The following is a 20,436-nucleotide window of genomic DNA, read 5'->3' on the forward strand; positions in this document are numbered from 1 at the left end:
GGAGAGAGGCGGGAGGGCTCTCTTTCCTCCTCTGCCACAGCCCAGGGAGGAGAGGGGGGACCCGGGCCGCCCCTACCGCGGCCCGGGGAGGGGGGGGGAAGCCCGCACCGCCATTGCTGCGGCCCGGGGAGGAAGGGGGAGACCCGGGCCGCCATTGCCGCGGCCCGGGGAGGGGGGGGGAAGCCGGCACCGCCATTGCTGCGGCCCGGGGAGGGGGGGGGAAGCGCGCGCCGCCATTGCAGTGGCCCGGGGAGGGGGGGGGAAGCCGGCGCCGCCATTGCTGCGGCTCGGGGAGCCGACGGGAGCCCCGCGGAAGCCATTGCTGTGGCCCGGGGAGCCGACGGGAGCCCCGCGCAGCCATTGCCGTGGCCCGGGGAGGGGGGGGGAAGCACGCGCCGCCATTGCTGCGGCCTGGGGAGGGTGGGGGAAGCACGCGCCGCCATTGCCGCGGCTCGGGGAGCCGACGGGAGCCCCGCACAGCCATTGCTGTGGCCCAGGGAGGGGGGGGAAGCGCGCGCCGCCATTGCTGTGGCCCGGGGAGCCGACGGGAGCCCCGCGCAGCCATTGCCGCGGCTCGGGGAGCCGACGGGGTGCTTTGTCCCCGCCCGCCGCCGCCGCGGCAGGAGCGGGGAAACTCCGTCCCTGCCCGCCGCCGGCGCCACGGGCGCGGGAAAGCTCCGTCCCCGCCCGCCGCCGCTGCCGTAGGAGCAGGGGAAGCTCCGTCCCTGCCTGCCACCGCGGGGCAGCGCCGACCCGGGGTGACCGAGCCCAGTGGCAGCGGCGGCGGGCCCCGAGCGGCAGCGCCGGGCTGGGCCATCTGGCCCTGTCAGCGGCCCCTAGCGGGCTGAGCCTGCACAGCCTTAGCTCAACCAGTAAACCCCGCCCTCCCGCGGTTCTGTTAATAATTGCACGCAGGTCCTCGCTGCGAACGACAAAGCGGCTTATATTCGGGTGCGGCTTATCTATGGACAAAAACCGAAATGTTTGCCAACACCCAGAGATGCGGCTTATATTCAGTGCGGCTTGTATTCGTGAATTTACTGTACTTTGCTATCAAGGCTGAGTTGGTCCCTGGTAGAACATATCCTTGTTGCTGTTCACTTAAAGTTTCTATTGTGGTGAACAAGTCAAATTCTACTCTTAATGAGAGCTCTGTCAACCTGCAGAGCTCAGGTTATTTAGATCTTCAGTTTTTCTTGACGTAATAAAGCATTCACCTTGATGACATTTGCTGGAAGTTTACTGTTTCCTCTGTCCAGATTAGCCTTACACCTTTATTTGTGATACTGAAATTACTTTTCACAATTTCTGGGATGCAAGCATATCCACCTATCTTCATAACTGCCAGTTTAAGACAGAGCCTTCTCTTTCAAAGTGCCTTTTATAGATTGTTCTGCCAGATGGGGTTCAGGTTTAGTATAATGCCTTTTTATGTGCTGTAAATCTGTTATTACTGCACTTGAAGCAGCCCAGACTAACAAATCCTATTATCATGAGTTGCTTGTTTGCTTTTGGAGCGCTAATCTTCCAGGGAGTTTACTGGAAGACAATGGTCTGTTTAGGTATGGGTTGAGAGGATAATGTGACAACCCCCTCCAAATATTTTTCTTTTTTTTTTCTCCTCCAATTAGAATAATCCTTTTTATGTAAAACCAAGGGTTGCTGTTCACAACTTTGGAGTGAAGCACTACGCTGGGGAGGTAATTTCTTTATTTGCTGAAATTATTCCAAGTAGAACTTTCATTAGCCTAATTTTCCCCCAAGGCTGCTCAAAATTAACTAAAGCACTCTGTTCCCTCAGCACTTTTTACAGCACCGCTCTTGTGAGAGGTGCCTGACTGTTTGGCTTGTTGTTTGAACCAGCTCTGTTTCCTTCTAGGTCCAGTATGATGTCAGGGGGATCTTGGAGAAGAACAGAGATACTTTTAGGGATGATCTCCTGAACTTGTTACGTGAAAGCAGGTAAGTTTCTGCAACTTTTGTTAAGTACATAATAGTAAGGGGTGTTGTATCAGTTCTGCCAGGATTGAACTTCTGATTCTGCTGGGGTTTGAGTACATTAGGTGTTGCAAAACAGCAGACCTTGACAGATGTGAAATGAGCATAGAATGAAATAGAGATGAGCATATATCATATCATATCACAGAAATGAGCATATCGGAGTTGCCTGTAAGCAGGTCTGACTGTAATCGGTTCTCACAAAGTTGGATTTACCTGCATTGTACTATTGTTGCTGTTCAGTCCAGGGGGTTCCTAGAGAACTAACTTACTGCTCTGTAATGAGTAACGATGCTGGAAGGTGGTGGTGGTTTTTAACTGTTTCAGAGTGCTTCATAGGCAGTGTGCATGTGTGTTTCTTTATATCATGTTTGTATTTCTGGCCTTCCCTAATCAGTTGAACACTTGCTGTCAGAGACAACCACGGTGCAAACTGCTATACAGTAATTGCTTCAAGGGGAGAACTTCTATTAAGGTTTATCTGACTGAAAGTGTGAGCTTGGATACTTTTGGTACCTGCATGTCACATGTCATTCTGCCGTATAAGGCTTGAGGGTCCTTACCACTGTACCCTGTGAGGCGTGGTGGTACCACATCCCTTTTTGTAGGTGTTTGGTTGAGACTACAGACACACAGAGGAATGGCAGAAAAACAGGGAACTGAACCTGGATGTTGCTGTCCCCCATCCCATCCTGTCATCCTGCCTAGCTGTGCAAGTGGCTTGTGTGTCAATCGCTTTAGCCCTTCTGTGCAGGGGAAACTTGTTAATAGGCAATTCCCCTCTCTATGTTATTTGCTCTGGATCTATGACATTTCTGATATAACATCTGTCAATTAAAGTATCTAGGTAAAAAGAATAAATTAGTTAAACATGGCTGGGTCTGGTTTTGTTTTTGCACCAACATCTGTGTGGACCTTGGATTAAAATGTCTGTGTTTCTGTAGAAATGCTGAGAGGAGAGTACCCAACTGACAGGGTAGGAAACAACATGCACAGATGTTATCTGAAAGTGAGGCTTGCATGGGTGGCTGTTTTATGTTATGTCCCTAACCAAGCTGGAAGTCTTGTGTTTTAGTCTTTGTTCAGGTACAATTCCGGTTGCAGTCAGCTGGAGTTTTGGTTGAGTGAGTGGAGTAAATGCAGTAAATCCTCTAGGGCTTCACACTTCATTTCCCTAACGATGTGTGTGGAGTGGAGAAGAAAGAACCCCCTTGTTTTTTGTTGTTTTTTTTGTTTATTTTTTCTCCCCTGGATAAATTCTACAAAGGCAAAAATCTACAGTTTATTGAAGATTGTGGAGAAAACCAGTAAGTATGTTTTTGATGGAGGAGCTTCTTGCTAAGAGACAGAGCTCTCTTTGCATTCTACAGTGGTGAACCTCATAGTCTGTTAAGATACACTTTAGAGATACTATTTTCCTTTTCCATTTCAGTCTTGATTTCATCTATGATCTATTTGAACACGTTTCAAGTCGCAACAATCAGGACACTCTTAAATGTGGAAGCAAGCACCGAAAACCCACTGTCAGTCTCCAGTTCAAGGTTAGTTAATGTGTCGTCTCTGCTGTGTAGCTAATCAGTGATAGACAGACCCAGATCAGTAAAGAACAGGTGCAGATAGAAAAAGGCAAAACTTGAGCATTGCTGTCTCTGCTGTGATACTGCCCTTGCTAATTAACAGATGGACTGTTCTGGCTAGCTTCAAGTAGACACTAACCTTTCCATCACACCATCACCATAAAACTCCTGTTGCATTCCCCACTTGCCTATTTGTTCTTTTTTAAAGCTGATCTATGAAGTTGGTCTCCCTTGTCCTGGTTTGTCTCTATAATCTAAATCTAGCCACAAAATCCCACAAAGCCTTACGGCAGTGCCTGTATGCAGAGAAAAACAAGTGGTGAATAAATACCTCATTAAGGTGTTGCTTTGCTTTAACTTAAAGTTTGGAAGGCATTTTTGTTAAACACGTTTTTATGAGGCTTCATAGCCTCTCATCAAAAATGGCACCAAATTGAAATCTAGCATAAAGTCTATCTGCAAATTATTTAAAAGGGAAAGATTGGCATGAAACATCTCCTAAATTGCATGAGTACAAGTCTGGATTAGTTCCCTTTCATTTTGTTTGAATTAATATACATTTGCAGAGTTCATTCACTTTTTTAAAAAAAGAGCAGACTTGAACCCCTCAAGGGCAGATTTTATCCTAATAGGCTATTGCTAAGTGTTGGACAGAGCAGCAAGGAGTGTATGCTGGGGCACACACAATGTCTCTTATTAAAAACTACTGTTTTGTGCTACCATAACTCATCTCAGAAGTATCCATTTCTTGTCATGAGATGGTGTTATTTGCTGGTTTTCTAGGGTAGCAGAAGGTACTGTTTCCTCTTAGTCATTTGCATATGTGCAAAGTAGACCTCTCAGATATTAACCTTACAAAAACAGACCATATTTTTTTCACTTATTTGGCAAGGTAGAACAAAGTGTAGTAGTCCTTCTGTTCTCTGTCAGGGGTCCTGGAAAACATAAGGGTGATAAAACATGAAATCAAAACATTATTGCCTCTTACTGCAGTAACTGACCATTAACCAGCTGGGTTGCTTTACAAGATCATGCCTTTGTCACATCATGCCTTCCCCAGAGCATTGAGTTGGGTGTTTTTACATGTTTTAAAGCCTTACAGGGATTAGTCCATCTTACTTCAACTGAAGATAAGAACTGTGCCTTCACAGTTTTATTCTCATGATAAATTAGTTGACTCTTCATTTGATGACCTGCCTAATGCAGGCCTGGGGGTGCAGGCAGAATAGCAGGGTTTAGATACCATCTGTTTCAGCCTGTTGATTACAACAGGGCAAACTCCAGATTAGCTCATCACCTGACAGTGACTTAGAGGCTTGCAGCACTCTGCAGAATCTGGCTGGCTGTACCACAGGTGAAAGTGAAAATAGTTTAAATCATTTCTGTTTAGACTGACCAGCTTTTCCAATCTATGTAAATAGGAGCCTGGGATGAGAGAATTGTCCATAGATGTAATGTTCACACAGGTTTAATATGGATGAAGCCTTTACTTTTCAAAGCTGTAAATATTTGTCTTTACACAAAGATTTTTTGTCTTTGTATGTTCTGTTTGGTGTTTGCTGCCAACTCCCTGGTCCACAGGCTGGCAAAGCAAACCAAGAGCTTTCATTTATGTTCCCAATCATTTCACTGTTTGCTCCCTTTGCCCTGCACCAGCTCCTGTGCACAGCCATAACACTGCATGTTCAATTACAAAGTAAGTGCTTGGTCTGCAGATTAAAACAATAATTTGTTGTAACAGACTGACCTTGACAGTTTTTCTCCAAGACATATGGCAGGACGCACACTGTTGCTCCTTTAAAATGTGCACTTTCTGCTTTCTGGGCAGCCTGCTTTATATTTTCCCTGGTGCCTGGCACAAAGTGCCACCTTTGAGGGGTGTAACTTTACCATTGCTAACTTTGTGGGCTCTTCAGAGCTTGAGCTCCTCTCCAATCATTTGTATCTCTGCAAAGTAAATGCAAGACTTCAGTTTAAAAAGGTTCATCATACTTAATGATAGAGAATAAGGCAAGTTGGAATAAGATACGGAATAATGGCTCAGACGGGAAAGGGGTGGATGTGTAATTAAAGTAATAATCATAAAAGGACTGAGAGATTTTGTGATTTTTATCTCCAGGCTGAGGTTCAGACTACTGATAATCTAATGTGCATTGGATCATTCAGAGTTCTAAAGCTAGGAAAAAAACCTTTTTCTTCAGGGTAAATGCTCAGATTTAGCTGTTTGGGAATGTGGATCCTTAGTCTTAAGCAGTCATTTAAAAGATCCCTGAAACAAGACTTTGGTGTTTCTTTATCAACAGTTTTTTTCATATCAATCTATGAATCTTGTTCATTGTGAAACAGTGATGCGAGTTGTGATCAGAAGAGCCGGTGGAAGAAGTGAACACGCAGGTGTTGACCTGTCTATTTGGAAGCAAGAGCTTCCACAGTGCCGTAAATTCTGGTGTGCACCACTAGGTGCTGCAGTTAGATGCTGTCTGCAGTGCTGAGCTGCAGGAGCTCTTGTCCTGGGTTATGTTGCTTGTACAAAAATCCAGCTTGTGCAGTACTGTCTTCTCTCCACCTGTGTTTCAGGAATCACTTCATTCTTTAATGGCGACCCTGAGTTCTTCAAACCCTTTCTTTGTTCGGTGCATCAAACCCAACGTGCAGAAGGTAAGATTTTAAATGGTGTCCATCTTTTCTGTACATCTCAGGCCTAATCTTTTGCTGCCTGACTGGTTATTTACCACTATGTGAAGCAGAGGGTAGCATTCTTCACTGATTTTGTAGAAGGCTCTGGAAGAGGAAGGCACTGGGAAGGGCTTTTGAATTATTTTCTTTACACATAGCTTATGCACTCTTTAGTAGTCATTGCTCACAACTCTGATAAATGACTGGCTCTAAGGAAGGTTATAAACAGAAGGTAGAGGGCTGAACTTCATGTGTGACAACTCTGTGAGAACCTTTTTAGGGAGAAAATATCAAAATCGCAAAGTTTGTTTTAAGTCACTAGAGGCAGTGATTCAGATGTATATAGAAAAACTGGTGTCACACTCTTACACCTTCAATTTATGAAGGTACCTGGAATTGTACATGCTGATGTTTTGTTCTGTTTCAGAATTTTGTTCTTAAAACAGGCTTGGAGACCAAGGTTTACAGTACCAATTTGTCTTTTGAGTTACAGATAATGAAAGGCAGTGTCAAGATTTGCCTAAATATGTTGGAGGACTCTCTAGAAATGAAATGGTAATGGTACAGTAGTCATTGAAATTAATATTGTTGGCCTAGTTCTGATATCCTGGGGTTTTGCAAATCTGTTTTGGGCATAATAGGCTGTAATTCAGGCATGGTCTGCTTTTGTCAAAAATACAATAGGCAGAGGTGCTAGGGAATCTGATTTATGGTTTTTACATGGCAACTCAGAGATTGGTGATTTAACTATAAATTCATATTTGCATGTTCCATTTTTCAGGGCTGTCTAGCTAATCAGGATACTGACAAAACAGATGTGTGTATTCCATTGTAGGTTTTAGTGCCACCTGGAGAGTACATCCTTGACTTTACGTATTTTCAGTTGCTGACTGTTAACTCTGCTTTTGTGCTGCTATTTGTGCCAAATAACATGCAGACTTTGGGCACCTTAGCAAGGGGAGGGAGCAGCCTGGAAGCAAATAAAAGCAACTTTCTGTGTTTCGAGATGTTTGGTACTCTGAGGTGTGAAGCCACCAGGCAGCTGAACCCACATGGATGACAGAGCCCTGGCAAGCAGCTGGGATTTGTGAGCTTGCGTGTTTGCAAAGTCCCCAATCACATAGGGAAGGCAGTTTTTGCCAGGCCTGTTTCTGCCTGGAATCCCCATGACCCTTATCTAGAAGGAATTCAGTAACAAACTCACAGGTTTTCTTTATCTGTCCTTTCAGACCTGACTAATAAGGCTCATCCTCACAGCAGCAAACTTTTGCTGTGATTGATGCAAAAACCAGGCACTTGTTGCATTTCCGTAGCGAGGAAAACACTGAGTTCCCACTCCTGTGTTCCTTGTTCTTCCAGTCTTTTCCTACTAAAATGCTTCATCCCTGACAAATTTGGGATGTGTTACTGTATCTACACATATATTTTACTACAACTGAAACACACTTCTCACAGAATTAGCAGCTGTGCAAGGAGAAAAAGCTTGAGACAGTCTCTGGGGACCACCTCTAACTGCAGGAGTGCATGTAGGAACAGATTGAGAAATTTCTGTAGACAATCCATTTCAATCTACATGTAAAATCTCACTGAAATCTTATGCAAAAAATGACTGTACTTGTTTTCCATTTGACTTTTTTTGATTGCATGTTTAACTTGAATCAATGGCTTTACTAGATAAGAAATACTGTTTGAAGAACAAGAGTCAAGTGTCACAGAGCTTCTCAGTGGAAGATTTGACTGAAAATGAGAAGGAAAGCCATAAATAATGCTTGTTGATGGCATTCTTCATTCAGGAAATGTTACCAAAATGCACCTATGAGATTCACTGTTGGAAGTTCTGCCTGCTGTATGCTGCTCTCTGTCCCCCACTCCACATTGAACAGACACCGTGATTTTTAGTGCTGATCTTGTAACATTGTTGGTGTCTCTCCTTCTGCAGCAGTGCAGGTACTGGAGCAGCATTTGGCTGCTGTGTACCTTTGCTGAATTCTATAGGTGCACATGCCATTGAGCAGTTTGTAGTTTATCTTCTCATACAACATGTTGCTTCTTTTCAGTTAGACAAAGGAAAATAAGGTGACTCAGTTTGCACAGCTGTGAACCAGCATGGCTCAGAGACAGAGGAGCTGTGCTTGGACTACCAGGGGTCACCACATACATGACTCACTGCGCAGGGCTGGTTAGAAAAAAAACTACTTGAAAGATTCAGATGAGCTACTTGGAGTAAACTTGGATCAAAAAAAGTAAAGGTTTTCACTAAGCCTTTTCCTCTGTTTCCCATCTGCAGTTGTGGTGATAAGGAATGATGAATGTAACTCAGAAGGTACAGTAATTTCACGAATACAAGCCGCACCATTTTGACTAAAATTTTGCTCCGAACCCAAAGTGCGGCTTATAATCAGGTGCGGCTTATACATGGACAAAGAACGAAAAGTTACTGTTTTAGTTTGGAGGACAGGTGTCTGCTGAGAAAGGCCGGAGCTTCTCTTTGAAATGGAGACTGTAAACCCCCTCTCTCCAAATTAATATAATTTTGAAATCAAGGGGCTTTCAGGCAAAAATATGGGAATTAGGAATAACAGTTCTTTTATAGGGAAATTAAAATAGAAATAAGTACTACAAAGAAACAAACTCCAAACCCTGACAAAGTCAGAGTACAACCTGACACCCCGTCAGGCAGGGTGTTGGTAGCAGTCCAATTAAATGGTGGCTGCATCCTCCTGCAGTGACAGATGTGATTCAGTTGAAGCAGTGCTCCTGTAGAAGGTGCAGTTTCCCTCTGGAGGTCCAGTGGTGATGTGGAGAAATCCGGTTTTCCTCTGGAGTCCAGTGGAGAAAGGGGCTCCCTTAGTGTCCCAAAGCCTCTGTTTTTATCTTGGTAAGAAATGTTGGGCTCTTCCCCCTGGCTGGAGCAAATTCCAATGGGATGCAGTAATTTTATCAGTCCCACAGTGGGACTCAGTGGGCCATTAGCAGAAAATGACTCGCTGGAGGAAGGATGGGTTGTGAAAAGATAAAGAACAATGCCCCGCCTGGTTTCAATGGATGGATCTGCCATTGAGATAAGGATCACTGCCCCCACTCTCAACAGATGGTGATAGAATAGATACCTATAATCAGGTGCGGCTTATATACAGACAAAGAATGAAAAGTTGCTGGCACCCGGAAGAGCGGCTTTTACTCAGTGTGGCTTATAATTGTGAAATTACTGTACTTGAACAGTGCTTGCCAAATACCTAAGTATGTGGAAGAAAGGGGTTTTTTACTGCTTTTTTGAAATACACAGAATTAAAGGAGAGCTGGACCAGAGAGATTTGGCAAGGAGAGAACTGAAGTTGTGTTATTGGGAACAAAGCCTCTCCATCTACTTGTTCTCCTCTGGACTGGGTACAAATAGGGGACACACCTATTGGTGGACATCCTCTGCAACTGGAGGGGAGGAGCTGAGGGAACTCAAGTAGTGTGAATTCTGTAGGTGAATGAAGTTAAGCATATAGAAGTCATATTCGAGCCTTTGAAAAGCAGAATGTGTATGAAACTACTTTCTCTGCTGTTCTAGATACTGAAGTGTATTCATGTTGGTAGCAGATGTGATTATTTACAGTAATTATTTCATTGTTTTAATTTTTCAAAAGTTCAGTTTTTAAGTATGTTGCAGTGGCAAGCAAAAACAATTCAGCATAAGCAGTAAACCACTGAAAATTTACATATGAAAGCAGGTTCTACGCTCATTAGTGCAATTTCCTAAAGGGAGCGCATGGAGTACGTGACCTTTTGTCACAAGACATTTCAGCAGGCAGGCCTCAGACAGAAGGACAGAGGACCCATTAATCTTGGGGAGACCCCAGAACAATCAGGGTATCTGTTTTCACAATTTCCAATCTGTTCTGAACTATCCATAACATGGAAACTTTTCCACTTGGTATGCTTAATGAGTGTTTTCTGTTAATGAAGTGTCTTTCTCCTCAGCTCCCCTTATCTTCACTGCAGCTGGCAGAACTATGTATCATTTCATCCTTTTGAACTTTAGCACATTTTTTCTGTTTCTTGGTTTCATATTTCTTTTTCTGTCTCCTATTTGATAATGATTCCCCCTTGCAACCTTGCCTTTTCTGATCTCTGTCTCCTTTTCTTTGTGTACCCTAAATTAAAAAACAAACACCACTACAAAAAAACTCCAACAAAAAAAGCAAACCAACAACAAAAAAGGCTGTTTTTTAAAAGAAGCTGCAGCCATTGCTACAATCATCAGCTGAATGTTTCTTCCAGCTTGCTGCTATTAATAAAGTTGCTAAGCTTTGGTGCTATTCAGGAGACAGATCAGAGTAAATTTAAGATCTAAACTTCCCATTCAAGCTATTTCAGACGCAGAAGTTATCCTGTTGCCCAGAAGCAGCCAGCCTTGGACAGCTTGCCTCAAGTGCTTTCTCAGGTTCCCTTTTCCATTTAGGCTGTTTCTTGAAAATATATTGGCGTAATCTCCAGTGGCACAATACTGGTGTAATCATAGCAAGTGACCCCACCTCCTGCATCTGCAGGGCCTCAGCTGTGCTGGTCTCTCAAAACCTCAGTTATTAAAGCTTGTTTTTATAATCCCCCTGTTCTTGTGACTTCACCAGGTTCAGATGTGGCTGTTCTCCCCTGCACATAAATAGGTGCATGCACTTCTCTTTGGTTACAGACCTAAGGCCAGTTAAGTCCTGCTAGACAAAATCGTGACTTGATTATAGTTCACATGAAGTATTTGATGTATCAAGACAAAGATTTCACTTTTTAAATTGTTTTATAGGAAATTTGTGTTGGGGAGTGGCACCAGGCAACAGGATTACAGTGTCTTTACTCATGTCCTTGTCCACTCATTTATTGTCTGCCTCATTCTTCTGTTGCAGTGATGGTCTTGTCACTGTCAAGATAAAAGCCACCTTCTGTCAGACCTTGTGATCTCTAAAGGCATAATTCTGTTTCTCCTGAGGTTTTTACATTAACTTTGTTTTAATCTTAAAAATTTAATTAGGTCAGGTAAATAAGTGAGACAAAATTAAACCTGTATTGTAACCCTACTGCGGGGTAGGGGCTACAGGGAGCAACAGGAAAAATGAAACTGGTAATACCTTAGCAGTTCAAAGGAAGAGTGGTAGAAAAAAGTCTGTAATAAATTCTGTGAGATCTACTGCTGCTTAAAGCCCTATCATGCTCTACACTCATTCTTGGAAAATTAGTACCAAGGCAATAAGATCGTTAACATTGCTGCTGGGGACAGAGCCATTTGAAGGGATCAAGGTATGGCTTTTGGCACCTGCAGTGTACTTTGAGGCATAGGTCATTCATGACCATGACACACCCTGGAACAGCAAGCAGTTTGTCCTCTAATATGAAATAAGATACAAACCTATTTTGCTTCGCGCCTGAATTAAAGTTGTGTTCTTAAAATAGCTCTGAATCATTACAAATGTAAGTATAGCATGATACCAGCCTAAACACCAGGTAGAAGTACAGCTCAGGAATGCAGTGCAAAGGAACACTGATAGTAGAGCTTGACCCCATCTGCAAGGGTGATTGTGTGCAGGTTGTGGAGCAGGTACAAGTGCAAGGAATGCAGTAGGTGAGCTGGTTTTCAAGCTGGAATGTCAGTATTGTCATATTGAGACTTGACTATATGAATTTCTGGGTTTGCCTTCTAGGGAGATTTTTTTTTTCTTTTTTGCAGAAATATGGATGAGTGCAAGTCTAATGGTACTTTATTGGGGAGAGCACACATAAACTTGAAAGATTCAGGGAAACTGTGAACTTGAAGGGTATTCTACAGTACCTGAAATACAGGATTGTTAAGCATCTGGATAACTTTACTTTCAGAAGTCTTTGTTTTAAAAAAAATTTCTTAATAAGGATATTCAAATTTGTATGCCAATCCTACTGGAGTTGTATACCAAGCATTTGCTATATACAGTAACATTCAGCAGACTCTGGGTCTCCTTACAGGAGAACAGATGCCTTTGTGGGTTTTCAGAGATGCTGAGCCCAGCAGTTAAAAGCTAAAAAGTGTTAGGCTCTAAATTGATGTGTCTCTATGTTTTAGTCAGTTGCCAAGCCCTGGGGTAGCTCTTCTGCAGCAAAGCTGCAGTGGTGTCTGGTACTGGGAGCTAGCAGATCACAGGGTAAATCTGACTTGCTGTCCACAAGAAAAAGGTAATAAATAGCCTGATCATGTTAATAGTAACTCTGTCGTACTTTGAAAGTAGAGGAAATAGATAATATAGCCCAGGTGGAGCTGCTGGGCATGTGTGTGAGGCTATCTGTAGAAAGTTAAGGTCTAGCAGGATTCAATTACAGCTGTATAAGTAGCTCATATATTAGAGATCCTTATTACCTTTTAAAAAAAAATCTCTCTTTAATCTCAGTTATTCTCAATAAATACTTGGTTAAGAAGGCTTTCTGGCTGCCAGTTACTGCTGTCATTGCTTCTAGCGGCAACAGAGCCACATGCTCTGAGCACAGATTGCTCTTGCTTGGGTCAGACTCAGAGAGCTGCAGCTCAGGTTCATCATTTGGGAGGAGAGCAGCCATTTCCCAGAAACACAGCACACTGGCCTGATCTCGGAGGTCAACAAGTGCATGGGGCAATTGCAAACTCTTTATCCTCCTTACCCTTTAACTAGCTCATAAGGCTTTATTATTCATAGCCAGGAAGGCGCAGTTGGAAGGTGTGGTGTCGTGCCCGGCCAACACCACTTAATTCAGCTGCCTGGATCTTGTCGCCTTGGGTTTTGCAGAATTACATAGCTTGAGATCAAGACTTGTGGAGTATGTCCCAGCTGCATGATTTTGTGACACATCACTTGAGTAATTAGGTCAGGCGCTACAAGACTCATTCCTTAGGCAAAAGTGATAAGGAGGGTGGGTGTGAGGAAAGCAATCCTCCTGCTCCCAGAGTGCTGGCAGTAATGTTATGTGTGAATCTGAATCCCTGTCTGAAAGAACAAGGTGTTTCATGCTGCATGTAAGCCATGCCTCTCTTCAGTGTCTTCTCTGAAAGATCACTCCCATCACTGCTGTGGTGCAGCCTCTTGGTTATGCTGCCTGAGAGCCACCGGGTTGTCCCTTTGTCCCCATATCAGTGTCCCCGCTTGCTGGGCTGAAGTAGGTCATTCCACTCCAGGCAGTCACCCAGACAAGGCATGTTCTTCATCAAGGTTTGTTGTTTGCTAAGCAGGGCTGACGAGGCATTCTTTTGCTAAGTGTATTAGGGTTTGTCTTTCAGTGACCGTAGTTAAGGAGTTTAAAATTGAGCTGTTTAAGGCTAGGGACAGAGAGCTAAGATGGGATGCTGCAGGCAAGGGAGCAGACACTCTGCTGTAAAGGTTGCACCCAGCTCTAAGCAGAGCAGGCAGACAAGAGTTCTGCATGTTTTGCAGCACGTACCATTTGGTAGGACTCTGTCCACAGGTGGTAGGAGCAATTTCTGGATCTTGGGTAGTAACCGTGGCAGTTTGTAAGCAGGATGGAGGGACACAGTTGCTTTTTGGGAGGGTCTTGGATGGGGGTGGCCCAAATGGCAAAGTACTAGAACAATTCTGTGGGAAAATCAAATGCCCAGGGATGGGATATTTTTAATGCAATGTTTGCTGTGTAGTTCAGTGTAATATCTAGAAGTGAGAAAGATTTTGACTGCTTCAGCAATTATCTACCAGCAGCATAGGATCTTACTGCCTACAGCTGACTTCAGACACTACAATAATTCTTGCATGTTGTGCCACCTGATGGATTTTTTTGTGGCTTATGAATTCCTTTATATGTGACTATGTGGCATGGATAGGCAATTGTGGAACTGCAACCACTGATCCCATGTCTGAAGTATTTGCTTTTTATAAATACCAGCAAAGAACTTGGCTTTTCTTCCTTCTTGTGCACTCTACCAAGCATTTGAATTGCAAACATTGTCATGCAAATGTATGTGTTGAAAAACTGTGTACTTCATTAAGCTCTGGAAGTTTTCTTCTTTAACTACTACCAAAAAAAAGTGCCCCCATCTCTAAATGGCAATTTACATTCAAATCCTGTTTGCTGTGTTCTCATGGTAACTACTCTGAGGGAACATGCACAGTCCATGATAAATAGACATCTCTGGAGCTCCAAAAGCATCACTGGGGTACAGAGCATTGTTCTTTAGCAAAAACTTTAAATTTCACAAGTCTCTTCCTGTATAAGCTGTGTCTTAGCACATATTGTGCTTTTTATCTCTCAAGATTTAGGAATTGGTTGGCTGTGAAATATATTTACATTCTTGCTACCTATAAGGTGAGATTAGCCCTCGTGTCCTGTTAGTCAGGAATATCTTCAGTGATTGCTGTAGAGCCAGCCCTCGCTAGGCTTGACTTCCTTTGAGTAGCAGCAGGAATGAATTAAGCAAGTACAGCCAAAGATATCACATGAAAGACTTGAAATACCAGTGAGCTGAAGAAAGCTCTGTTCTGTGTGTGTCTGTGTGTGTGTGTGCATAGCTGCAACTGCTAAAGATTCAGTTTTTCACAATGGACGAACGCTAAAGGGGGAAAACATCTTAAAAGGTAAGGGCTTTAATTCATGCAGGTTTTTTAATTATTTTAGTCTTGCATACTTGAAGCTGCAGTAGACTTGTAGAAAAAGAATAGAAAGTTCTTGGAGTTTTCCTGAGCAAGCTGTACTGGAAATGTTTCTGTCCTTTATTTTCTTTTAAAGAGGGTAAATACATACAGAATCAAGTTTATGAATAAAAGAACTAAATTTACTGGTCTAATCATATTTTCGAACACCAGGAGAGCTTTGCTGCCAAGCAGTCTGCTTTAATAAATCACACTTTGTTTGAAAGTTAAAGGGCTGATTGTTTGCAGAGCTGGGAAAAAGTCGACAGAAGTAGAGCTGTGTGTGCTGAGGGGGAAGACCTGTGTTGTAGTGATGGGCTGCTTCCTAGAGAAAGATCTTTTCTGATCATCTATAGTGTAGATTCAGGAAAACCAGCTATGTAAAGTTAAGGATTACAGTATTTCTGCTATTTATTAAGGCATAAGGCATGTAGTTTTGCATTGATGCATGATAAGAAGGTAATATTGGGGACAAGTGTGTTCAGGGTGGGGGGAGTCAAGCAAGGTATCTTCAGAACCCAGAAGTCTAAATTAATTTTGTAATTTTACTGGAAAAACTTTGATGGGCCACACTTAAAACAGTAATTTTTTTTCCCATAGAAATACAGGAAATAGAATATGCCTGGGAAAAAAAAAATATTGCAGTAGTAATGGAAAGGACAGTAGAGCAGTTGGTATATTTTGACCTTCTTTGCTGTGTCAGCTCTCCCTTCTGCCCCAAATGAAATAACCCTCTAACACAGCACGTAAAATAGCGCTGTTCACCACTGGTTGCCTTTGCTTCTGGGATCTGCACTTTGTGCCTTGCCTTTCCCACTTAAAGTGCTTGTCTCTGCAAACATTAGAATTCAGCCACAGGGTAGAAAATGAGGATAAAATTGCTTGAGAGAACCTGTTATGAAGGGAATGGGTTTGATCCTGCACCATTGAAGTCTATGGGAGTTTTATTCTGGTCTCAAGAAGTGCAGCCCTAGATTTGCCTTGCAAATCTAGATGGAGGGTATATGATCTGATAAAGTGCCTATGGGACCAGGAAACAGTGTTGTCATAACTTGTAGTTGTTCTTCTCTCACTGATGTAAAAATATGTCCTTTTAAACCCCAAGTGGGTAAAGTGGTGGTAGGTCAAAATGTAGCATTTTGTTGTATGCACATTGATGATATGTATTCAGTATTTCTTTTGCTAAATCTTCTTGGTTTCAAAAAAGATAAGATTTATTTTGTTTCTCATTTATTGACTTATTCAAAAAAATGTATTTACAACCTGCAGCATAAATGAAAGCTTAACAATAGTGATTATAACGTAACAGATTACTGAAAGTTAGAGTGCTGTCCCTGCTATTCACAGTCTTTGTCAAAGCAACCCTCAGAACACAAAACCTGTGTGAAAAGCAGAAGTAAATGTTGTTTAAGTGTAGAACTTGGATTAATTATTAAACCTTTTTCTCTTTGACTATATCTATCTTTTTATATACAAACATATATGTGTTTTCTTAATTTAGTCATAGGATGCAGCAAAGTCTTCAGCAGAGAGCCTCACTATGATGCATTTGTAAGCACTAGATACACTTCAGAACATCTGGTGCCACCTCATCAGATGAAACATTAAACACAAAATGCTTACTGAAAGCGCATCAAAGCATTTTGTCTTTGTTGTCTAACACTCAGAATTTTCCATTTCTGGAGGGTTTAGGCAGTTTATGAACTTCAGTAGCAAGGCAGGTCCATTCGTAACACTTTTTGGAGTCAGGTTGTGGTTTCAGTTGTATGAAGTGGAATGTAGTAGCTGTAAGGTCTGTGTTTGACGACATCATCAGAGCTGCAAGTGTGGTCAATCTAACCTATAGGAAGTTTTAGGCTGCCACATGATGAGGTTTGAGGTTGCTTTCATTGGTTTGTCTCCTCTCCACATTACTGGTGTGAATTCCCTGTTCAGGCAACAGGGAGCTGGGCAGCTGGTGCCACTTACAGGAGCTTTGCTGGGAGGTGATAGCAGCATGATTCCTCAGGCTTTGTGGGCAGTATTTGTTCCCTTGCTTGGCCCCAAGCACCAGGCCAGCGTGCACAGTTCAGGTCTGTGAAGATGCTGGTTGCCAAGAAGCCCCTTGCACCATGTAAATCATTTGGGACACTGGCAAGTTTTTTGTTTTGGCAGCCACCTTGGGCTATGGCCCATCCCTGTGAGCATTATACAATATCTAGTGTAGAGAAGGCAAGTTTGTCACCAAACTCGTAGTGCTATATTCTATTTCCACTGTTTACGTGATGTAATCAATCATGGCATTTTTGAAATTCACTCTCTATAGACCTAGAAATCTCCTAAGTGTGTGGTAAGTAGGTGCTTTGGAGGGGTCTCCAAACCTTTATTAGCAAAGCAGAGATCATGTAGATGGGTTGAGAGAAGACATCCACTCTCAGAAAGCCAGATGAATGCCAAATCATCTGTGATACTGACTTTCTCAAATGAACAGCTGCCCCAGATTCAGCATGATGAAGATGAGTATGTCCATCTGCAGTGTGCCAAACCATTTCTGCGTACTTCATATTTAGCCAGAAACAGTGACCAGCTTCATCAATTAAAAGTAGTATTTCAAAGGGAGAAATGATGATTTTTATTAGAAGTTGTGTAGCATTTAAATTAGCTTCAAGGAAGTTTTTAATGTAGGCAAACAATTCACATGTCAAACAAAATTGCTTTTGGAGTCAAACATTAAGGGTTGTGTTGGGTTGTATACTTAAGCCAGCTGAGGAATTTCTCAGGGAAGAAATGGCTGTTCAGCCATCTAAAATTGCATTTCCCTGTGGCCCCTGGCATGCACAACACAGCCCAACTCAAATCAGCCTGGTTCTTACAGGATGTGTACATCTCACTGACCTCAGTGAGCTCCAAGCACACATGTAAATGCTTTGCTTAAGTTATTACTGGTTTGATGCTGCTTTGGCCAGCATGTAACAGAGCACCTGGAGCCACAGCACCTCTTGTCACACAGCTGTAAGGGGAGAGACGTTTGTGCACCTCCCTTACAGTGCATGCCCAGCCACACGTCATCTACACAGAGAAGACAAGACTTGTTACATTCATTGCTTCCAGTCCTGTGTGTTCCATGCAGCTGGTCAGTTCCTGGAGAAAGAGTGCTGGTAAGGCAGCAGTGAAAATGCACTTAACCAGTCATGGAGTCTCAACAGTCTGTTTTCACCATGATCAGAAAATACGGAGGAGGGATAGAAAAAAATAGAAAAAAATCCACTTCTAGGACAAGAAAAGGCATTCTTATTTGAATATGACACAACAGATTGTAAAGCCATAAGTTAGGGCAGGAGTTTTCTCCACAAAATCATCTCAAAAATGGATAGAGTTAACCAAATGTGTGGTTCATGTAACTAAGTGAAGATTGAACTAAACCTTACTGAAACAAAGGGCTGTTGACCAGCATCCATGGCTGTGAAGTCTGCAGGCTTGGAGGAGATGAGCAGTGACATCACAATTAAGTGTCTCAGAAGGCAGTTGAATATTAAATTACTTAGATCCTGATGTACTGTTACCATTTATTATAATTCATTGTTTATCTTGCTCTTTAGATATGTATGTGTAGATAAATCAGTTAATAGTCACTTTGATAACCATATTGATGTTAAGGATGTTTATTGCCATTCATTTTGGATAACCCTGCACCATGCTAATAAAACAAAGTGAATTTACTGTATAGTTAACTCCCGCTTCACAGTTGTATAGTAATTGGAACAAAAAGATCATATTAATGCTTGTCAATGCACAACCTGTTGCAATGAGGTGACAGTGATGGTGTTTTTTTTTTTTTCACAACTGGATGTGATTATTATCAATGCAGAAAACACAGCAGCTTCCTGCTGTTCTGGCCCAAGGTGATGTTGACTCACCTGCGTGTGGCCTCTGTTGCAGCACAGAGAGCTGTGATCCACGCAGATCCTCCATCTCATGTTTATATAAAATATGAAGAAATCAGTAAAGGGGCTTTTTGTTTGACTTACACTGGAAATTTCAGAATTACCAGAAGTATCTAATCTGATTTTGATGTAGTTCTCAGAAACATCAAAGAACTGAAGGAGGAGACTTTCCACCTCTCAGAGGGAGGATAGGTTTGTTGTGTTATAACAAAGCTGTCCTAGGAGAACATATTTATTGCTTTTTTTGGAGAAATTATTGTATGCAAGAACAAACAACTGCCCTCTGGTTCTGCCCCTGCCCTGCAAACACACACATACACGCATTTCACTAGTCCTGTCTCTTGTCAGCTGCAGATCTGCAAAGCAAGTCCTGAGTATATAATGTAAAAATGTATAGGAATACAACAGCAGCTCAGAGGACCAAATTCCAAGAAAAATGCCAGAATTAAACTGACACTTTCTGAGATGTACTGAGATATAAGATGTAGTAGTAATTAACACAACCAGTTACATGAGATTGAGGCGGCCTGTTCATCACATAATTCTTGCTGTCAGCTAGGCAGACATCTCTACTGGTCACAGAGATCTCCATCACCTCTGTAAACTTGAATTTCCCTTCTCTAGACTTAAAAATGGTCTTAAATGCAGTGTTACAGAGCTCCTGATACTTAAAGGAGATCTCCACACCACCCACTGCAAGTCTGCTAGAGCTCTGGAGCAGCCCCCCTGGTACCCTGAGCTCCCTCAGCTTGAAACAAGCCTTTGGAAATGATCCAAATCAGCCAGAGCCAGGTGCAGTCCACTGGGGCATTTTTGGTGCAGAGGGGCTTGTGTGCTGGTCACTGTGGCAAGGGCCAGAGCAGGGAGTTGGGAGGCAGGGATGCTCTGGGAGGCAGCTGTGAATGGAGCCCTGTGCTGGGTGGGAATAGTCTGCCCTTTCAGTGCTGCCCGACCTCCGGTGTCCTAGCAACACAAAGCTGCTCGGCTGAATATTTCGTGGCGCTCCTCATTTGCACATATCAGATATTGGCTGTGATTTAAGCCTGGCTGATTTCCCATTATGGCTTTCGAACAACAGGCTCAGTGCAGGAAGGAGAAGGAGAAAGGGCTACTTAGAGAAAATTTTATAAAACCACATAGTTTTTTTCAACAGAGGAATGGCTCTGAAACATCTCCTTGCTTGAGAAAGCACAGAGCAGCAAGTCTGAGGATTACGTCAGCCTTGTGCTTTGTAGGCATCTTATATGGAGAGAATGAACTGCATGCAGGGGCAAAATACATTGGAGAAACTGCTGGTGGCCTCAGTATTGGAAAGGGGGCATGATCAAGTGCTGACTTTTTAACATTTCTTGAATTTGATTTTAATTTTTTTAGCTATGAAGTTGCTGGCCCTCAGGGCCTTACAACAAGCAGGAACATTCCGCATTTAAATCAAAAGCCAACCGACACTATTCTAAATCTTCTAGTTTGCAGAGATGTGATTCATGATTGTTGTTCACACAGCTCACAGAGAGCAGCAGAGGTTTGCTCACAAATCACTGAACTTACTTCTGAAGTAGCAGCAAATTTTAAGTATTCTCTTTAGAGCAATGCCTCAAAATAGAAGAGTATCAAGATGTAAATGGCATTTAGGCATGGGATCCT

At 42.8% G+C, this 20,436-nt stretch overlaps 1 protein-coding gene across 1 annotated transcript in view; it reads left to right on the forward strand.

The window, feature by feature from the left end:
* MYO10 (myosin X) overlaps nt 1-20,436 on the forward strand; it is a 166,830-nt gene that overhangs the window by 107,540 nt on the left and 38,854 nt on the right. Inside the window, exons 16-19 of the mRNA XM_033066839.2 lie at nt 1,632-1,700; nt 1,880-1,962; nt 3,431-3,539; nt 6,153-6,233. Coding sequence (XP_032922730.1) covers nt 1,632-1,700; nt 1,880-1,962; nt 3,431-3,539; nt 6,153-6,233 — 342 coding nt within the window. The remainder of the gene's footprint in view (nt 1-1,631; nt 1,701-1,879; nt 1,963-3,430; nt 3,540-6,152; nt 6,234-20,436) is intronic.

This window comes from Catharus ustulatus, chromosome 1 (genome assembly GCF_009819885.2).
Source record: "Catharus ustulatus isolate bCatUst1 chromosome 1, bCatUst1.pri.v2, whole genome shotgun sequence".
NCBI classification, from domain to species: Eukaryota; Metazoa; Chordata; class Aves; order Passeriformes; family Turdidae; genus Catharus; species Catharus ustulatus.